This window comes from Peromyscus maniculatus, chromosome 12 (genome assembly GCF_049852395.1).
Source record: "Peromyscus maniculatus bairdii isolate BWxNUB_F1_BW_parent chromosome 12, HU_Pman_BW_mat_3.1, whole genome shotgun sequence".
NCBI lineage: Eukaryota > Metazoa > Chordata > Mammalia > Rodentia > Cricetidae > Peromyscus > Peromyscus maniculatus.
In genome coordinates, this window is record NC_134863.1 from 39,989,281 (window position 1) to 40,010,611 (window position 21,331).

A 21,331-nucleotide genomic window follows, 5' to 3' on the forward strand; every position below is an offset into this window, starting at 1 on the left:
GGCAGTAAAACCAAGAATTAAAATACAGGACTGTGTGAAATAGAAATTCTTCCTGCTTAGCAAATGAAATGACCGAGTGAGAAGTCAGTCTACGATGTGGGAGAGAGCCTTTGCTAAATGATATATACAATGTATAAGGAACTCAGTCATGAAACACTAAGAAGTCAAACATCCCAAACACTAAGTGGGCTAATGAAATAAACAGTTCTCAAAAGATGAAATACCATTGGCCAGAGACATACGGCACAATCTTCAACATCTTTAGACAGCAGAGAAATTCAAATGAAATCGACATGGAGATACCGTTTTACCCCAGTTAGAATGGCTGTTACTAAGAAAGCAAGAGGGGAAGCTGGGATGATGTACAGAGGAACACTGCTGGTGTCTCGACAGTTGCCACTGCCAGCCCTTCTTCCTGTCTTTTCCCATTTAGACACAACCTGGGAACGTTTCTGGAGTCACTAAGCATTTCCGGAGCCCCGGGCACTGGGCAAAGCTCTTCAAGATCATGAGGAGGAAAACCACAGAGACAGCTGACTCAAGCTGCTGGGAGCTCATGGACTCTGTCTGCCAGCTGGGGAACATGCATGGGACCGAACTAGGCCCTCTGAATGTGGGTGACAGTTATGTGGCTAGATCTGTTTGGGGAGCCCCTTGCTGTGGGACAAGGACTTGTTCTGGGTGCATGAAATGGCTTTTTGGAACCCATTCCCTACGATAGGATACCTTGGTCAGCCTTGACACGGGCAGAGGGGCTTGGTCCCGCCTCAACTTGGTATGCCAGACTTTATGACTCCCCAAGGGAGGCCTTACTCTCTGAGGAGCGGGTGGCGGGTGAGATGGAGGGAGGTGGTGGGAGGTGGGAGAAGGGGAGAGAGGGTAACTAGGATTGGTATGTAAAATGAAAAAAAAAAACTTTAAAAATAAATAAATAAATAAACAAACAAATAAACAAATAACCTCTTCAAATAAACCACCAGTCATGTCCTGTCTGTTTTTATGTCTCACTGTTTTCATGTCACGCACACAGCCTCGCCCTTCCTAGGAAAGAACGTCATCCACTCACTACCCAGCAGGCCTCCTCTGCAGTGATTCACCAGCGCTCACCTCTCTAAAGGCTGGGGAGCAAATTTAATGAGCGCGGTTTCCTCGCGACCTGGAGAGGTGTTTCCTGGCCTTCAGTGGCTGTGTCAGGGGGCTTAGAGGATGAGCAGAGCTTACATTTTACAAGTTTGAAAGTTTAGTCTGTCAGCTCAGAACTTCAGTGATTTAGCCACTTCCCTTTACCAAATTTCAAATTTGGTAAATACGGTTGGGCATAACCCTCACCCCCAGTTGGAATGCATACAGTCACTTTGTGTCCTTTTCTTATTGCTGTGACCAGATGGCTGACACAAAGCATGGGAGGGAGGGCTCCTTCCGGCTCATGGTTGGAGGGGACACCCCATCCTGTCAGGGAAGGGTGGCTGTGGGAACAGCTCTCAGCGGCTGTGAGTGGAGCATGAGGCCACTTCTTCAGGTCTAGACAGATCAGGAAGCAAAGACTAATCAGCAAGTTGGACTGGCCTGCGAACCTCAATGACCATCTGCTCAAGTTTACTTTGTCCAGGGAAGCCCCACATCCCAAATAAATGTGCCACAACCTACAAAAAATGTCACCTTGACTGGTGACCAAGTATTCAAATACACGAATGAGTCTATGGAGCACATTTCACATTCAAACTATATCACCTTGTGTTGACAATTCTGAACTGTACACACACACACACACACACACACACACACACACACACACACGACACAGCATGGGGTTTGACCCTCAGAGACTTGGCTACATGGATGCCAAAGCAGGATCACAGAGCACAGGTCCCCCTGGCTGCTGCAGGGGATACAGGGCTGCATGATGGCACAAACAGAAAACTGGAGAAACGAAGAGGGGCACCACAGGGCCCCAGAGCATGGGATCCCGTCTTCACACTAATGTAGCCTATGACTATCTGTTCACCAAATAAAATTACATTTGTTAATATGACAGTGATACAGGAGTTTTTAGATGGTCTAAATAGTGTTTACAGTAGTCTCTTTAAAAAGATCTTTTTAAAACACAACAAAACATTATCTTACAAAACCAATAGTAGTGATGTGTCAGGGACAGTATATAATTCATGAAGACAATTACTATTCAAACCATGTACATATTCTCATTCATCAAAACATGACTCTTCCTAATGCAGCTGAATTACACGGTATTTCACTTTAATACTCATAGAAATAACAGTTTTATCATTAAAGTATACATGAAAACTGGAAGTAAACACTTACTTAAAATGCTAAACTGTGCCCAGAAGAAAAGTACAGTCATAAATGGGGAAATAATAATGAGAATATTTTCACTTAAAGGAAACCATGAAGCTGAAGGGAAAGAAAACAAAAATTATAGTTAGTATTTACTGTAATTAAAGAGCATTAACAGTCTCAAATATATTTTTTGTTATACAGATGGAAGATTAAAATAATTAAAAGCTGTAGCCACAGTTTATATACATTTATACACAAAATAAATTTTACATATGATTTGCTCATATAACAACAAATTTTATTTAGGATGTCCAATGCTTTAGTTACTTGAGTGTATCTCCTCAGTTTCCTGACCCCCATTCTGTAGAAGCACAGTACAGATGCTGAGAAAATGCTCTCACCACACATCCAGGCCTGAAAACCTGTTCTGACTCACAATCTGTGTGATAACAGACAGCAGTTGAGCACCTCTGCTTGTCACTGTCCTTAATTGCTTCCAGGAAAGACACTGGCTGTACCTACTCCTTAGCAGATGGCTTTGACTGTTAGGGATAATATGTGTAAAGGGTTGAAGGCAAAGGTTGGATCTTTTTTTTAACTATTGAAAATAGATTCTTTTCTCATACAATATATCCTGAGTATAGTTTTCCCTCCCTCTACTCTTCCCTGTTCCTCCTCCCCTCCTCTTCAGATCCACACCTTTTCTGTCCCTCATTAGAAAAGAACAGACTCCTAAGAGATAGCAACCAGATATGACAAAATAAAATATAATAAGATGGAGCAAAACCTTTCATATCAAATTTGGACATGGAAACCGAACAGGAGGAAAAGAGTCCCAAGATCAGGCAAAAGAGTCAGAGACCCACTCATTCTCATAGTCAGGAGTCCCAAAATAAAATATTAAACTGAAAACTGCAATATATACACAGAAGACCTGGTGCAGACCTATGTTGGTCCTGTGCTTGCTGCTTCAGTCTCTGTGAGCTCATATGTGCCCTGTGTAGTTGATTTAGAAGGCTATGTTCTCCTGGTGTCCTCCATGCCCTCTGGCTCTCACAATTTTCCTGCCTTCTCTCCCACAGGATTCCCTGAGCCCCGAGGGGAGGGATTTGGTGGAGACCTCCAATTTAGATTCTCTCCACATAATGTCAGGTGGTAGCTCTCTACTTCTGCTGAAAGAAAGCCTCTCTGACGATGACAGGGTAAGGTACTGATCTATGAGTATAGCAGAATATCATTAGGAATCATTATGTTGCTTTTTTGTTGTTGTTGTTGTTTTGACAGTTGTGTTTGGTTTTTACCCAAGGTCTTGGGGCCATCTAGTTCTTGGTTACCCAAGCAGTGTTGAATATGGGTTCCTTCTCATGGAGTGGGCCTTAAGTCAAGTCAGACATTAGTTACTGCTCTTGTAAGTTCTGTGCCATCATTGCACTAGCATATTTTTCAGGCAGGACAGATGGTAGGTCATAGGTTCTGTGGCTGGGTTGGTGTCTATGTTTCCCTTTTGATAGCCTGCAGAGTACCTTCTTATACCAAAGAGACTAGAACATAGGGATGAAGGCTCCAAGCAGGCACCAGCTTGACTTCTCCATGTTTAATGAGTTATGTGGATGTTGTCTTCAGCAATGGAGTCCCACTGTCAGTTTGCAGAGAGTAACCCTTTGTCTTAGCATCAGCCTAGGGTGTTTGCAGTGCCTCTTCCTTCTCCCCTCCCCTCTCTCCTCACATGGCCCAGCTCAGCCCGATTATGTTCACTCCAGAGTCTCCCAGATATTCCTGCCTCTGACTATGCTCTCTCTTTCATGTCTACATTAATTTTTTTCTCCTCCACCATACCTAGGAGCAGTCATGTCCTTCCTTTATTATTTCTTTTTTTTCATTAAGTAAGGAAGAGCAAACTATTTACTACTGGAAAGGCAAAGAAATAATATTAAGAGGATGTGGTCTGTGAATAAGTGTTTAATTTTTGCTTCCAAGCCTAAGCATTATTAACACCCAGGACTTTACTTCTTGAACAACAACAACAAAAAGAACAACTTGAAAAGGTAAGGGGATCACCCTAATCAACTGAACATATCTCTGCTTCCCCTGCGTACTTTCGAGTACACACGGGTACTTAAAAACTTCCACTTTATCACTGGGCTACAGCCCAAGCCCCAGTTTAATGAAAAGTAAGAGATTACTAATAACATGTAATGATAAAACAGAACAGTCAAAACACAAGCACTGAGATTCCAGATCAGTTCTTCTGATGACTAGGAAGAGATTATTTGGCTGATAGTAAGTACATGCAGTGTGAGTATCTTAGAAAAATGAATGAATTATGTCCTGGGTAAGATGGAGTTGAATGGTACAAGATTTCATTATAGTACACAGAATGGTGCTCAATTAAAACTTGTGAATTATTTATTTCTGAAATTTGCTACTTGGGTCAGAATTGACAGTGTATACATAAGTAAAGCCATGGATATGAAGCCATGGATATTCAGTGGCTATCATGCTATACTCAGATTTGGTTTGGTTGCTTACAAAGTTCTTTTACAAAAAAAAGCATAGCATAGTAGTTTTGTATCAAGAGAAATCTAGGTTAAAAATCTGGCTATGATGCTGACCATGCCAAAGTATCTTACATCTTTTTTGCTTCCCTGGTGTGTTAAACAGAAATAATAAGATCTGCATCTATGTCCTTAAGGGATTTTATGTTTGTGTGAATATTGTTTTTCCAGGGTCATAGCCCATATCCTAGATTGGCTGCAGACTCACAAACCCCATCCCTGCCTTAGATTCCAGAGTGCTGGCGTTGAGGTCTGCTGCCTGGTTTATCTTAGAGTTGTTGAGAAGAACAAGGGACATAACATACCTCAAACATTTGCTCAAATAAATTTTGTGTCATTCTACTTTTCTTATTTTCACTGTAATGACATCTGTAAAATCAAAAGTGACATCTGTGTCTTCATTGAATCCAGAGTGTCCACCTTAGCATCTCATACATTTTACTCAATAAAGCTTTGTCAAGGGAGAGAGCTTCTATGTATAATTCAATTTTTCCTGTGGTGCACATGATATTCTCAATTTACTGTCAAAAACTGGGGGCCTGATATATTGACATTCTTTTCTCAAGCTAGGAAATGATGAAGAATAGAGAAAGGCGTTACGATACAAGTCCTCTGCTTTCCACAGTGCTACACCATGGACTGGTATGAAAGGCATACAAAACTGTCTTGCGGTATTTCTACAGTCAGTCTTGACACACAAAAGCAACGAGAGATTGCTAGTACTTGCTTTCTAATGAGTGATTTCTACTGCTCATATATGCTTGCATTTAAAACAAAGACAGAAAAAAACCACACCATGCTCAAAATGGCTTTGTCTTGGGCTTTTTCATTGCTGTTATGAAACACCATGACCAAAAGCATCTTGGAGAGAAAAGGGTATATTTCATCTTACATCTTATATCACACTCCCCGATCACCAAGGAAGTCAGGGCAGGAAATCAAGGTAGAAACTTGGAGGCAGGCACTGAAGCAGAGTCCATGGAGGAATGCCGTTTAATAATGGCTTGCTTCTCCTGGCTTGTCCTGTTTGCTTTCATACACCATTTTGGACTACTTGCCCAGGGGTGGCAATGCCCTCAGTGAGCTTGCCTTCGCCACATCAATCATTAATCAGGAAAATGCACTGCAGACTTGTCCACAGAAAAATACTACAGAGGTATTTTATCAATTGAAAGTCTCTCCTCCAAATGACTCTAGCTTGTGTCAAACTGACATAAGACTGACCACAACAGGCCTCTAATGCCAAAAATCTCCTAAGGTTTCAGGATGCATAAATACTGCTCTTGAAACAAATATGTATTGCCCAGCAAAAGTCTTGCACCATTTAACCTTTTATTCAGAGGAGTACTTCAGTGAGTTTTATTTCTAGTCAAAAATGCTTGCAAAATAAAACAATAGACACTCAACTAAAATAAGGATTGTTTATAACACATGTGGATTTTCAGAGAACTTCCAAACACAGTATCTCACTGGATACTCATTTGATTTTGTGGATCACATAAATGCAAGTATCAATTTTAAAGAAGAGGCAAGTTGAACTCTTGAAGTAACTCACCAAGATCATGAATGTGAAGGATATGCTGATGTATAGGATGTTTAAATACTAAGATCTGCTTCCCAATTATAAGCAGAAATGCATTGTCAAATGAAGCCCCCAATCCCAATGTGATAATAGAGATTTTGAAACAGTAAAAAAATACAATGCTAGAAAAGAAAAAAACTAGTTGTTAATATTGAACTGTTCTGTTTCCACCTAGAGCAGAAGTTCTCCAAGCCCTGCCAACTCTCACATTAGCATCATGATTGGAGATTCTAAATGAGCTTAAAAAAGACATTAAGATCAAAGTCCCTTCTATGTGCTTATAGAAATCAGCTGGCACAACAAGAAATAAAGACAAGGAGACTGATTCAACTAGGGCAACTGCTTTACACAGTTCACCAACCCATTTGTGGAGAATCTGGGCACTATTACATAGCCTGAATTCAGTTCAGTTAAGCTGCATCCCTACTTTTCCCATATGTTGGCAAAGGGAAAGAACACTGACAAGAATAAGCAAACCAATTGGCCCACAATTAAAATCACCTGGTTCTCTTTTTTCTCTTGGCACGGGGAACGTGAGTAGGACTTGCCAAGCCTTTGTAAAAATGGGTGGTAACACAAGAAAGCAAAATACCCAAAGGATAAACAATTAGAAAAAAGCCTTGAACTCATTGCTACAGGAAAAAAGCTTCTGAACAGAACACCATTAGCACAGGCATTAAGATCAACAATTAATAAATGGGACCTCGAGACACTGAGAAGCTTCTGCATTGCAAAGGACACTGCCATTTGGACAAAGTAGCAGCCTACAGAATGGGAAAGGATTTTTATGAACTATACATGTGAGAGATTGCTAAGATCCAAAATATATGAAGAACTCAAGAAACAAGACATCAAGATATCAATAACCCAAAAATAGGATACATATCTAAAGAGAATTCTTAATATAGGAATCTCAAATGGCTGAGAAACACTTAAAGAAATGCTCAACATCCTTAGCCATCAGGGAAACGAGAATCAAAACTACTCTGGAATTTCATCTTAGATCTGTCAGAATGGCGAAGGGAAACAAAACAAGAGACAACTTACGCTGGTGAGGATGTGCATGAAAAGGAACACTCTTACATTGCTGGGGGTGGGGCAAATGCATGCAGTTACAATGGAAATTAGTGTGGTAGTTCCTTGGTAAGAATAGGACTCGATCTATCTCAATATCCAGCTATACCACTCTTGGGCTTATGCCCAAAGAGTTCTTCATTCTTCCATAGAGACACTTGCTTAAATATGTTTACTGCAGCTCTATTCATAATAACCAGAAATTAGAAACAACCTAGATTTCCCTCAACAGAAGAATGAATAAAGAAAATGTGGTACATTTAAACAATGAAGTAGTACTCAGCCATAAAAAATACTGATTGAGGTATCCCAGACTCTGAAAGACAAATACAATATGTACTTGCTTGTATGTGGATATTGGCTGTCAAGTAAATGATAACAAATCTATAATTCATAGACCCATAGAGGGTAGGTATAAAGAAAGGGACTAGAGGGAACAGATCTTGTTAGGAAAGGGAGATAGAATAGATAGTTACAGATGAAGAGCTGGAATGGGAATATCATGTGGAAAGGGAAAATGGGATTGTGGGAGGGAAATACAGGGAGAGACAGTTAAAATTAAGGGGCATTTGAAGGGTAGTATGGAAACCTAATGCAGTAGAATATATATATATATATATATATATATATATATATATATATATATATATATGGAGAGAGAGAGAGAGAGAGAGAGAGAGAGAGAGAGAGAGAGAGAGAGAGAGAGAGAGAGTCTAAATGAAATTGCTCAATAATGGGGGAGACAAGAGTCCTAACTGGCCATTTCTTGTCATCAAATGAAACTTCTGGTACTGGGATTGGATTATACATAATTGAATTGTTGGCCAAAGGGGCTCCATGGGAACCCCTAAACAACCCAGGCTGTTGCCAAGACTACAGGTTGCTGACATTAAGGTCCCGTTGCTGAAGACAATTCCTACACAGCCCATTGAAGATTGAGATGTTGAGCTGGTGCCTACATAGAGCTTTACCTCTATGTGCTATGGTCTTTGGTACAGGAACATAATCTGCGCACTCCCAAAAGAGAAACATAAACACCAAGCCAGCCACAAACCCTTTATCTACAATGGTGTCCTATCTGCAAGATATGCTAGAGCAATGGTGATACGAAGCTTGTAGGGGTAACCAACCAATAACTGATTTGATTTAAGGTCCACTTACAAGAAAGAACCCATACCTAACACCTTTTGGGTGACCAAAAATCTGAGTCTAGATAGCCCAAGGATGTAGGATAAAACAAAACAATACTGGTCTAAGGGGAAAAAAAGATTCCTAATGACATTCTGCTATACTCACAGATCAGTACCTTGTTCAGCCATCATCAAAGAAGCTTCCTCCTGCAGTAGATGGAAACAAAGATAGAGACCCACAGCCAGACATTATGCTGAGAGTGAGAGACCTTAGAATACCCAGCCCTAAGTGGGATGTCTTCATCAAACCCCTCCTCTCAGAGCTCAGGGAACCCTGCAGAGGAAGAGGTGGAGTGTAGGAGCCAGCGGCAATTGAGGAAACCAAGAAAACAAGGCCCTCTGAATCAACCTGAGCAAAGCTCTCAGGAACTCAGAGGCTGAAGCAGCATGTACAGGGGCTGCACAGATCTACAGGAGGTCCTTGGTGTATACATTATGGCTTCCAGGCTAGTGCTTTTATATGATTCTCGACTGACCTAGTGGGTCTCTGATTCTTGTGCCTTCTCTTGGGCTCTTTTCCTTCTGTTTGTCTTGTCCAACTTCAATGTGCTAGATTTGCTTTTAACTTATTACATTTTATTTTGTGATATTTTCAAAAAAAATAAAAGAGAATCTATCCACTAAGTTAATAGCTGTGCTGTCATTTATACCTGCTGGGAAAGGAAAAAATCATTTTTTTCAATAGAGTGACACTGTATATCAACCCAGGACAGGTCTCATGTTCAGAAGCAGTTGGCTACAGTTTGGTGTTTTAATTTTTTCTTTGGGGTGTGGTTTTATTTGTTTTCTTGGTTTTGTTGTATTGGGTTTTTGTTTGTTTTTTGAGAAGGAACTTAAGACTGGGTGGGTGGGTGGGTGGGGAAGAGAGGAGCTAGAAGGACTTAAGAGAGGAAAGGAAGAATATGATCCAAATTTATTTAAATTTAAAAATTGTTTTAAATACTAGAAAGTATAACAAAAGAAAAAAGAAAAGAGAAAAAAAGGAAAAGCTGGGGAAAAAAGGAAAGCATATGAAGGAAAGTGGTTTTGATGGTGGTAAAACAAAATGCAGAGTATGTGAGCCCAGGACCCATTGCCCAAACAGAAGAGTCTTTAGACCAAAATCCTGACAACTACACAGTAAATGCACAGAGTGAATTTCAATGTGAAAAAAGTAAAAGAGGAAATCAGGTAGAAATAATTGTTTTAATGATAAAAAAAATGTTGCATTATTTACTGTCTTCTGTGACAAATTGACTGGAAGAAATGACAAGGGATGGGAGGGTCTTCTTTTGGCTCAGTGTCGGGAAAGGCAGTCGAGGTGATGGAGACTGCAGTGAGCGGTGCTTAGAGCGGGTGGAGGTGGGGCCTTAGAAGGCAGCACACCAGAAGGTAGAGTGCGCGGCCAGAACCAAAGGAGGCACAGCTTTTGAGACCTCCCTTTCTCTTATTAGTTAGACTGCACTTCTGCAACCAACTAAAACGTTCTACCAGCTGGGGGCCAAATGGTCAATCACATGAGCTCTAGGGGTCGTTTCACACTGAACCACCACAGATATTATATCAGTAGTTGGGAGTAGCAGGTGACTATTTTGAAAGTGCAGTGTCTCAGCCCATTTGTCATCTTTCCAGTAAGATCAGTTGTGACAGGACATAGATAAGGGAAGTGTTTATAGAGACACAATTTTCTTACTCTGTTTTCCATTGCTGTAACCGAATACCTGAGACAAGGGAATTTATAACGGAGAGAGTTTATTTTGGTACATGGTTATGGAAATAGAGACAACCACAAGCGTGGCATCGGCATCCTCTTGGCTGCTGAATCATCTTCCCTCCCTCCTCTGCTTTTTTTTTCTCTCTGTGTGTATTTATTTATTTTAGTATTTATTTATGTGTACGCACATGTGTAGAAACAATGGGATAATGTTGTGTGTCTTTCTCACTCAGTTTTCAACTTATTTTTTTTGAGACCAGGTCATTCAGTAAACCTAGAGCCCCCCAAATGGGCTGGACTACCTGGCTACAAGCTCTAGAGCAAGGCCTGTCTCCACCCTTGACTCCTGGACTGGCTCTGGGGATACAGATACATGCTACAGTATCTGGCTTGTGCCGGGGCACTAGAGATCTGAACACAAGTCCTCACATGTGCTGGAGACACCTCTTCGACTGAGCTGCCTTCCCAGCCGGGCATCCACTCGGATTATGATGACAGCACCTGTGGGCGCTCATTTATTACATGACATTACCTCAAAGCGGAAATGGTATATTCTATAGGTACAAAGCATACAGGGGTGAATCTGCTTTATAGTAATCTTCACTGGGGATAACTAATCCGCAAGGTCAATCGAGATTCCAGATGTACAGACCAAGAGACAAACCATATTTAAAGTGTGTCACTTACCGCGGCGGTATTTTAGTTCCACGGTGTGTTTACCTTCTCTTCTTGATTCTCTGACTGTACATGTATAGTTTCCCTCTTTCGCCTCGTTCTTATTCAGCTTCAAAGAAGCGTTTCCTTTTATAAGTGCTAAGGGGGAAATCCACGCACTTTGAAAGTTATCAGTTTTGGAGTATTTGTTTACAGATCCTTCAAAGATGAGAATGACCGTGTTTCCAAATTTCCAATTCAATTTTAACCCTTTGATGTCTTCTGTTTCTATATTGGAAACGTAGCACGGAATGACAACAACCTTGTCACAAGAGCTGACTGTCACAGAATTAATATTTTTAAAGAGTAACTGTGAACCTGGAAAGGGATAATACAAATAATTTCATATAATTCTGTAATTCTGTAGTACCAAATCTGGGATCTATTACAAATACTTAAGTAACAGTGCTGCAATTATTCACGGAAGCAAACAGCATAACAATGGTTGAGACCAGGAAGGTGAAAAACAGTACCAAATATTTTCAAAGGTAACTTTCATGGTGGGAAGAAAAAACTACAAGTTTTCTTCATTCATTCTAAGTGAAGTCATGAATATATCACCATACATTTTAGTAATAAATGCAACAACTATATTGGAACATACAGGTATGGCAATATCTTTGGAGAGTTGGAAGTAATTATTTCTGTCAAGTAATAAATATGTTGCCATCACAATGGGAAAATTTTTAACTGAAAATTACCTAAATACCACATTCAGCTTCAATATGCTTCTAGACAGAACTCCTTAAACTAATGTGAAGTGTATCACTTCCGATACTGCATCTCGGTAACAAGTGGCCAGTTCTATTGTACTTTATAGCAGAGTCTGAGCAATCAGGTCCTGTCTTCCCACTAGGATGAAATAGTTTAAAGAATGTCAAAGAAAAGCATTCTCTGTGCTATTTCCCACTGCAGAAAAGAAAGCAGGAGACATTTTTGTATGTAAGTCTCACAAAGGATTACACACAGTTGACTGGCATTTTCCTACTCTGGCATTTCACTGAATCTACAGAACAATTGGCAAAAGTAGATTACAGGCATTTCTTCCCCCAGTAGACCATTAACTACTCAAAAGGCCAGGAAAGAAGAAACCAGGAGCAATGATGCTGAGTAGGGACCGCCCCTTGGTTCTTCTCAATGGCATAAGCCACTCCTGACTGCCCTACCATATATAAGGCTCACGATTTGACTCAAATGACAAAGATGTGGAGAAGCCAGTTGTCTTCTACATCATTCATTGATCAAGGCTTTCATCTAAATAATTGCTGAACTTCCCCCACCACACATAAAAGTGTTAACAAACACAAAACATTAACTTTGCTAACCCTTAATACTTCCTCCATCTATATAAACTGAAAATAAAATCAAGGGCATAAGATGTTACTCTAAGAGTATAATTATTAATAGATACCCATCGAGTTGAATATAAATGTCAATGAGTTGAATGTAAGGATCTACACTGGAATACAATCTGGACTGTGTTCAAGAAAACTCAAGCACAAGTCCGCTGCCTGGCACTTGCTGGTGTTCAGTGTTGAGCAATTTGCTTTTCTATGGCATGGTTTAATAAGGAGGATTAGAGCAAACAGTGGCTGACCTTTCTAGAATACTGGGAGGAAAATCACAGGAGAAAACAACTAAGAAATTCTCCTTAAATAACATCAGAGGGTGATATTGGAAATCTGGACAGTGTGGCATCTACTGTAATGAGCTGGATCATTCTTCATGCTCTTGGAAATGTGCTAACCTAATTAGCCTTCGGGATATCCATTGCTCACCTTTCCCAGTTCTCTAACTTTTCAGCCACCCAAATATATAGGAAATCCCAGACAAAGCATAGATATCCAACTACATTCTCCAAAACATTCAAGTTGTGAGTTATTTCTTTGGAGAAAAACCCACAAACAAACAAACAAAAAAAAGTGGATAGCATCCAAGGAACAATAGCCAAGGTGAGGTTAACCTCTGACCTCTACACACAGCCATAAGCAGACACAGATATGCATTTGCATAGACACATAAATGAAACCCTGGCATAGTGAGAAGTCCAACAAGTAAGTGCTAAAGTAGGGACAAATGCAAGGTTGTTTTTAAATCTTCTTGGACTTCTGTTTAATCTTTTATTATGAAGTAAAACTTGATAATAGCTGCAAGATTAGGGGAAGGAGTCAATGGCAAGGGCAAGATCTAGGACACAAGGCTGAAGAAGAAGGCGCTGGAGCAGGTCTCCTAGGTGATGGATGTGAAAAGGGGGTAGAGAGTCTGTTATTCCCTTGAGCAAGCGAACAGGGTTCTTCTGGAGCAAGCTGAAGCAGGAGAGTGAGAAGAAGGCTATCTATCATGTCAGGATTGACAGTGTCTGGAGGGCAGCTGGGAATACTAATGCCTCATCATTTTTTTTTTTTTTGGCAGTAGAATTTTAAAAATGTCCTTATAGGAATGGACTAGGCTAGATAACAAGACTGTCAGTTTCATTTCTGTTGCTGTGATAAAATACCCTGGCAAGTCAAGTTAATGGAGGAAAGGTTTATTTTGGCTTTCGGTTTCGGTTTCGGTTTCGGAGGAGGGCAGTCCCTCACGGCAGGGAAGGCACAGAAGTAGGAGCATGAGGCCAGCCAATCCCATTGGATTGACAACCCGGAAACAGGATGCAAACAGGAAGTAGAGGCAGGTTATAAAACCACAAGCCTTCCCCTTGTGATATTTTCCTTCAGTAATATTTCATCATCTAAAGGTTCTCTGGGCTTCCTAAGCAGTTCCTCCAGCTAGGGAGAAAGTGTTCAACACAAGAGACTGTGGGGGGCAGTTCCCAGTCACACAACACACTGTGTCTCTAAAAGAAACCGTCACAGGCAGCTAACAAATGCAGCACTGACATTATTTAAGGCTGCACTTACTAGTTAATCATGCCGGTTCAGAAACTGCTGTTCTTTTAAGCCAAGTTTAATTGGACATACAGGGAAAGAACATGACCATTTGTTCCGTATTCTGTAAACCATTACAGTAGGCTTCAGTTTGTCTTTAATTGGCTAAAGTGGGCATTAGAAGTTACTTTTTTTTTTACAACAGATCACTGAAACTGTAAAGGTTATCAAGACATGGCTCCTGGTCGTCAGTTTCATTATATGAGAAACCAAAGCAAGGTCAGACTTTGGCGCAAATGAGTGTCCAAATCCACAGCATTCTATCTCTGTCTAGATTAGAAACTGAGTCCCCCAGATCCCTCAATGGTAATTACTTGTGTTCTGAGACTATTATCATGTCTTCCTACATGTTCTTTTGAAGCCATGTATTAAATACACACAGAATCCACCTTATATTTTGAAAAACATAATTTCTTATTTTATATTCGATAGAGAACATAGAAGAGCCCAACTGCCTGTGCTGTTTGTATTTTTAGGTTAACAATAAGTACAATAAAATACTACAAATTCTGAACTATGTGACTCAGAAGAATTTAGTCATGTTAATGCTCTAACAAAATGATTACCAGTAGTTACTGATAAAGGCTTTCTAGAGTATGTATCCCTCAACGTTGTATCACAGTGGTTCTTTCTAACACACTTGAAGACAGAACTCTCATCTTAAAATCAGTGCATGGTTTATAATTTTTATACATGAGAAAAGCTTTGACACTAATGGTCTGCATTTGTGACATTTTTATTTCACGTGTAAGTCTGATTCAATGTGAATATGACTGTGTGATAGCTAGCAGAAAGTAGTTATTTTCACTGTAATGATAGCAACAGCAACCAACACTCTGAGGATGCTAACAGAAAATGCTACCTGAACATTAAGCACTTAGATAATAGAGATCTTGATTACTGTGTTTCATCATTGCAGGATATTAGCGAGGAAAGAAAGCAGTCATCAGGACCACAGGGGCATCATGAAAGACAGTGTGCAGTCATCAGTCATTATGGATGGGGTGTCATAATACAACAAAGATATAAGACAATTCTCCAGCAAGGGAACTCTCATTTGGGAATAAACAAAGATGAGCATTGTAACCCATGGCTCACCTGCACAGGCTAGAGTGGCCTCTGGTAAGTTCAAGGAACATAGGAGACATTGAGATTTCATTGGGGAAAGAGCATTTAGGTGAGGTAATCAGTAAGAAAGCTCGGTGGCACTTGTGATAATGCATAAGTGCTGATAAGCACTGCTTGGTGAGCGGGCACAGTTATTACATCAAACCAGCATTAAAATCATAGCTGGCTCTCCCCCACCAGCTGGTAGGCAAAATTAGGTTTAAAGTTACGGAAATCTATATTATTGCATTGGCCTTGGCAATCACTTACTGGAAAAAGTACCTGTGAGTATTCCCGGACTATGGTTACTTGGCTGCATTTTAGTGGTGTTTGATTGAAACGACTTCATTTGGTGTAATGATTTTCACATTTTCCCCCTTAGGTCAAGATTTGTCTTCAAAAGTGTTGCTGACCAACCAGTTTGTGGTTGTGTTTTGATTATCCCTTAGTGTCAAACTGAACCTGGTCTTGTTTGTTCTCGCCTCACATTATAGGAAAAGGATGGCAGCCAATATTATGGGCAAGGCCACATTTGAGCAATGAAGAGGCAGAAGGAAAGGCTGTCTCAGGGCAGGTCGGTGGTGCAGTCAACATAAAATTTTATTTTATTACTCCCACAGGCTGTGAAGGGACTCCCACTTCACGGAACTGAGCTAACATTCTTTTGAAAGAGTGAGTTGGCTTTATAACGATTAGACAGACAACAAGACAAAGTTTGAAGATCATAGTGTAAAGTATAATCTGCAACAATACCAAAAATGCAGACTGGTGATGACTAGGCTACAAACCTAATCTTGAAAGCACTTGGCTATATCCACCATAAACTCTAGGTACACATGGTAAGACCTCTTGGTGCTGTGGGGCTTGGTTTCTGTTTTCCATTCATTTTGGTTTTTTTCTTGAAAGAATTTATTTTTCATGTGCAGCTAACAGAGTTAAGAGTTACAGAAATGTTGCTTTGACTAGCTAATAAGTACTCTGGAGCTCCTAGGCTATCTGAATCTGACACTACCAAGGGGATCTAGGGAAGCTTGTTGGGCTACGGTGGGTTAGATATGGAGTCATCTATATGTCAAATGGTTAGGAATATACCTCTGACTAATGCATTAAGTTAATAACCACAACTCATGAGTGAAAACTCTAACAACTGGGACCTGTAATGATGAATTTACAACTCTGGATACAATTTCTTTGGATATGATAATGCAATGTAAGAGGAGCCAGGCAGTGTTTAGGTGGGATCCAGAAATATCACAAACTGCATTGGACATTTATTTATTTATTTATTTATTTATTTATTTATTTATTTATTTATTTATTTATTTATTTAATTGAGACACTATGCTGCCTAAGTATGTGATCAACTGATACACTCCTCAAAATAAAAACATTCTATCGGGATGTAGCAGATGATTTCATATATGATACCTTATGCATTTGTAAGGAGATATGGCCAGTAACATTGCAACAATGTTAGACTCTTTACTAGATTCTTAGAGATCATCAACAATTTATGGACCAGGGTTGTATGTTTTTGAGCTTTCAAATCTCACATAGAAATCTTAATTTAACCATAAAGTCTTTTTTTATTTTGATTTTTGTGGACTTTAGGTGTAGTTATGGTGAAATAGAGAATCTGAATTTATGGGTCTCAATGCTGAACCCTGTACAAAGGTTCAAGACTATCATTTGAAGTTATAAGTAGATCAGTTATTACATTAATAATATTAATTAAAGTAATAACTGATCTACTTATAAGGTTATGCCGTCATAACTTTATAAGGTAGTATAGGTTATTTGGTAAACTGTGGGTTTCTTTGCATTTTCAATGGATCAGAGGTTTTGGTGATCTAGATTTTGACAAGGTGATAGAAAAATGTGAAGGAAAAGGATTATCTTTCCAAAAAGATAGAAGCATGTAAGAGAGCAACAGATCATGGAGCCCCCATCTCTGTTGAAAAATCTGCGAAGTAGCCCCTACACCTTAGGCTTAAAGAACATTGCAAAAGATGGGGGCGGGGGTTATATGAGCCCGTGGAATAGCAGTAAAGAGGGTCTTTATATATGACAGGGAGTGGCCCCCGAGAAATCGCAAGAACGTGGTCACCTAAACAAGATCTACACAATGACACTACAACTTGCCATCCCAAGGTGAATCAGGGAAATCTCAGAAGGCCCCAATCCTGGATGAAGAGCTGCAGGCATTCACAGCTGCTAAGAGAGGAAGAATTGTTCTTCTCCAGGGATAAGCCTCCTGATAGACTATCCAATGTCCCGAGGTCAGCCCTAACTAACCATATGACACACACATATGAGAAACACTAATGGACTCAGCAGGATGTGTGTATGTGTGTGTGTGTGTTGTGTTGTATTGTATGTTGTGTGTGTGTATATAAGACAATAATAAAAAATAAAAAAAATTGAAGTGGGCAGACACAGTAATTCAAACAGGGAAAAGGTGAGATCTAAATGTGTGAAATGGCCTTTATGAAACCAAGGGCAAATGTAAATTTAATTTACTTAGAAAAAAACTCAGATGTATGAAGTTCATTAACTTTTACATAACTTTAAAACTAAGTTACACGAAAAGCTTGTTTAGAAATGCTTTTCCCATTTACATTTACCTAATTTATTTATTTTTTACCACTCTCCCAAGATCGTCATTTCCAAACTTATTACCAGACAAAGATGGCATTCACTTTAAGATATTCTTTATCTTCAAAAAACTTAAAAGAGAAATCAATGTGCCTGGCACAGAGAAAGCTGCAGACGCTGTTTTGTTCTCTCATCTCAAGCAAATTTGCAATCTTACAATCTTCAGAAACCAACAGAAGTAAGTGAAAATACTCAAGTTCCCCTTAACGCTAGCAACATTGACTATGTGCATGCTTTAACTGAACTAAAGGTATATCAACAATTCTTAAGCCCAGATTCCCATGAAACTAAAAACTAATTTGGACTAACTATTACACTCTGTGATCAGCCACTTGATTTAGGTGACTAATCCTTTATTTTCTTTAGGTCTTTAGAACTCTTTCACATGTTTTTGTGGAAAAAATATCATATAACATGCAAAGAACATAAAGACATATAAATGAATAGCAAAACCCCGTTTTCATTTTAAAATGCAGTCCTGAGTAAAATATAACAGTAGAAAACTTACAAGGAGGTAAACCCAGTCACTTCCACGTAAGAACTGCTATGAGAGCCTAGCCCACAACTTTGGCAGCACAGCCAGACCGTGGTTCAAGTGTGTGTGTGTGTACATTAACTCAAGAAAGACACCTTACTTCATAGAAGTGGGGTGCTGGCATCACCCAACTTCCTAATAGGCCTCATCTTTGAAGTTTCACCACCTCTAAACGTTGGGGGACAATCTTCCATCACATAAACCCTTGGAAGACTAACCACATCCAAACCACAGCAGGAGGCAAAACCCATTAGGAGTCAAAAGACACCAAATCCCAATGCTGCATGTGTGTTTTGACTAACGCTAATGTATTAATAGTTGATGAAATGTGTACAACTTAAACTACCTCTTCCAGATAAACTAGGAAAGTTTCAATGAACAATTCATAATTTATTAAAAGTGGCTATTGAGGTGTTGAGGTCACAAGATGTTCTCTAGATTATTTTTAGTGTTAAGCCATTACCACAAAAATAAAAGTGATCAAACATAACTAGCCTGACAGAAATGAAAATATTTAAAGGGATAATTTGCCCCCCCCAAGTTGGTTATCAGACTATCAAAACAATGGACCCCAAGAAACTGAAATGCCTCCAAAGTCTAACACCGGGAGAAGGAAAAGTCTGATGCTTGTTGCCACCTTGCCTGAGCAGCTCCAGAGCGGCTCCAGAGCTGGCAGTGACGGGGTGGGCTAGAACACACCTCAACTTTGACAGGGATTGTTAAGTTATGCATACTTCCTGCCCTGTACATAAACCTAACCCTCCTGTCAGGACCGCGAAGACAGGTTTGGAACTCAGTATTTATCCTTCTTCCAAATGTGGCCACACGGACTAAATCTTTCTCTGCTTTTCATTATTAATCACTCTCTAATTTAAGTGGCTTCCTGACTGAGGTCTGGCAAGCCAACCTTTTAGGGCTGCCATGGCCCAACGTATGACCTTAAACTTTCTTATCTCCAGTGTCCTTTTTGATAGACTTCACTAAAACCTGCATTTACTTCATTACAAGAGGCCAGGGTCCTCCGACCTTTGTTCTTCAACCCCTTAAGCCATGTGAAGGTAAGGGTGAGGTTCTTTGCATTTGCACCCCACATTTCTCCAAACATGCCCCCCCATCCCCCTCCGCAGCCTAGTTCAAGTTTGCAGAACTGCAGTTACCACTGGGGTGTGTGGACAGGGTGACTCACTCTAGCCCTTCTCTCATCTTGATGAGGGAGGAGGCAGAGGGTGTCCAATCCAGGTGGAGCTCTCTCAGGTCTGCATCTGGGCAGGTGCCATCTGGGATTGGCAGGGAGCAGCCCACAAGTCACGACTGTGAGATCAGAGCCACTCACCGCAGCACAGAGAACTCAATAGGAGCACCGCCACCAAGGGCCACATCCCGCCCTGGCCTGTCATTGTGGAGGTGGTTACTAGCAGAACCTACCCGGAGGGAGCATGCGCACTCTGCAGGCACCAACTGTTAGCCCCTCGCGGGCTTCCGTGAGGCCACCAGTCCATTCTCTTTCTTCCGTCTTACTTAGTTGGCAAATGATTTCATCCTCTGCTCGGGGTGAAGCAAACAAGTAGTCCCACGCGTGGTGAATAGTTTAGAATGGAGTGAATTGCAAAGTTGCAGGAAGGAACAGGTACTGTCGCAGACCGGCCTTAGCAGTGAGTAGAAAGATCCGGGAGCCTCTACCAGCAGTGTTTCAGGGGCCTGGTGCAGCCCTCTATGCGGCGCTTGACTGCAGGTGCTTAGAAAGTGGGTTTTAAAGAGTAGCTCCAAGCCAGAGTGTGGCTGAGCCACTGAAGGCCAAACCCTTCATCTTGAAGCAAAGGTCCTGCTACAGCTCCGTTTAACTTTTGCAGTGAGCAATGAACTGGCCAAAAACCCAGTCCCTAGGAGCTCCTCTGAGGAGTGCACATCTTGCTGCCACCCCCTCCACCCCCACCCCCGTACCCCTCACTTCCCCATCCCCTCTCCCCACCCCGCACCAACGTTGGTTTCTCTCATCTGCTTCAGAAGTTTCATTCTCACAGTACAATCCCACACTAGTTACCTTGGATATGTCTTCCCAAACACTCACTGCAGTAACACCATTCAGAAGCAAAATCATCATTTTCTGGCACCCTGCCTCAGTGTATTGTGTCCTGCATTTGGTTTTTAAAATATATGAGCCTCTTCCTTACAGCATTATCATTTTGTAAAATCAGAAGGAACACTATATTGTTTCTTCAAGATCTTTCACAGAAGTGGGCAAATGGAAGGTGTGGTAGACACTTTTCTGTTGTACTGATAAAATACCCTGAGAAAAGCCCCTTAAAGAAGGGTTTGTTTTAGCGCACGGTCCATGGTGCAGTCCATGATGGTAAGGGAGGTATAGGAGCAGGGGCTGTGCCCCTGTGTCCAGCTGAGCTGGACACTCCTGTCTCTGCTCCTGTCTGCATGTGCTAACCATTTGTCTCTGTGTACTCTCTCCATCATATCCCAGTCATTGGTTTCAGTGCCACCCTAAATATCATATCACCTCATAACCCCTATCCATATACACCTGTCAAGGCCCCATTCCTAAATAACAATCACATTCTAAGGTTCTAGGTGGGCTCTACTTTTTGGGGATTCCATTCAACTCAGTACCATCATCAACGCACATTACTTCCGGACAGAAGCTCATGACTGAGCATTCAGTGTTCCACCTTCTCTTTCCCTCTGCCATGGCAATCAGTCAAACCTTGAGGAACCCTCAGTCTGGATCCTGAAATGGAGGTGAAGCAAAAGTTGAAATCCCCGCTGACATGTGAGAGAAGTACAAGATTGGTTGTTGTTTTCTGTAGTGCTCTCAGTCTGTTGGAAGGAGAGGATTCCCTGATGAGGGCTGGAGACCACATTTGTCTGTGCATATTATGGACAAATATTGATAAACTGTTAAGTGATTATGCTGATTTATTAAACAGATTTGTGGTACCCAGTTCCAATGACTATATCTACAGTTCCAATGACTATATCTACAAGACACTCCCAC

At 40.7% G+C, this 21,331-nt stretch overlaps 1 protein-coding gene across 5 annotated transcripts in view; it reads right to left on the minus strand.

The window, feature by feature from the left end:
* Window positions 1-19,763, minus strand: part of LOC107402828 (leukocyte surface antigen CD47-like) — a 43,599-nt gene extending 23,836 nt beyond the window's left edge. For 3 of the 5 annotated variants that reach the window (XM_016008282.3, XM_016008278.3, XM_076548951.1), the window contains exons 1-3: window positions 19,661-19,763; window positions 11,080-11,424; window positions 2,323-2,412 (exon numbers count right to left, since the gene is read on the minus strand). In XM_016008282.3, coding sequence (XP_015863768.1) covers window positions 2,323-2,412; window positions 11,080-11,424; window positions 19,661-19,724 — 499 coding nt within the window. In that variant the 5' untranslated portion in view covers window positions 19,725-19,763. Of the gene's footprint in view, window positions 1-2,322; window positions 2,413-11,079; window positions 11,425-11,807; window positions 11,959-19,660 lie in introns of all 5 variants that reach the window. The other 2 variants (XM_016008280.3, XM_042259405.2) reach the window with 2 other exon arrangements.
* Window positions 19,764-21,331: the final 1,568 nt, after the last annotated feature.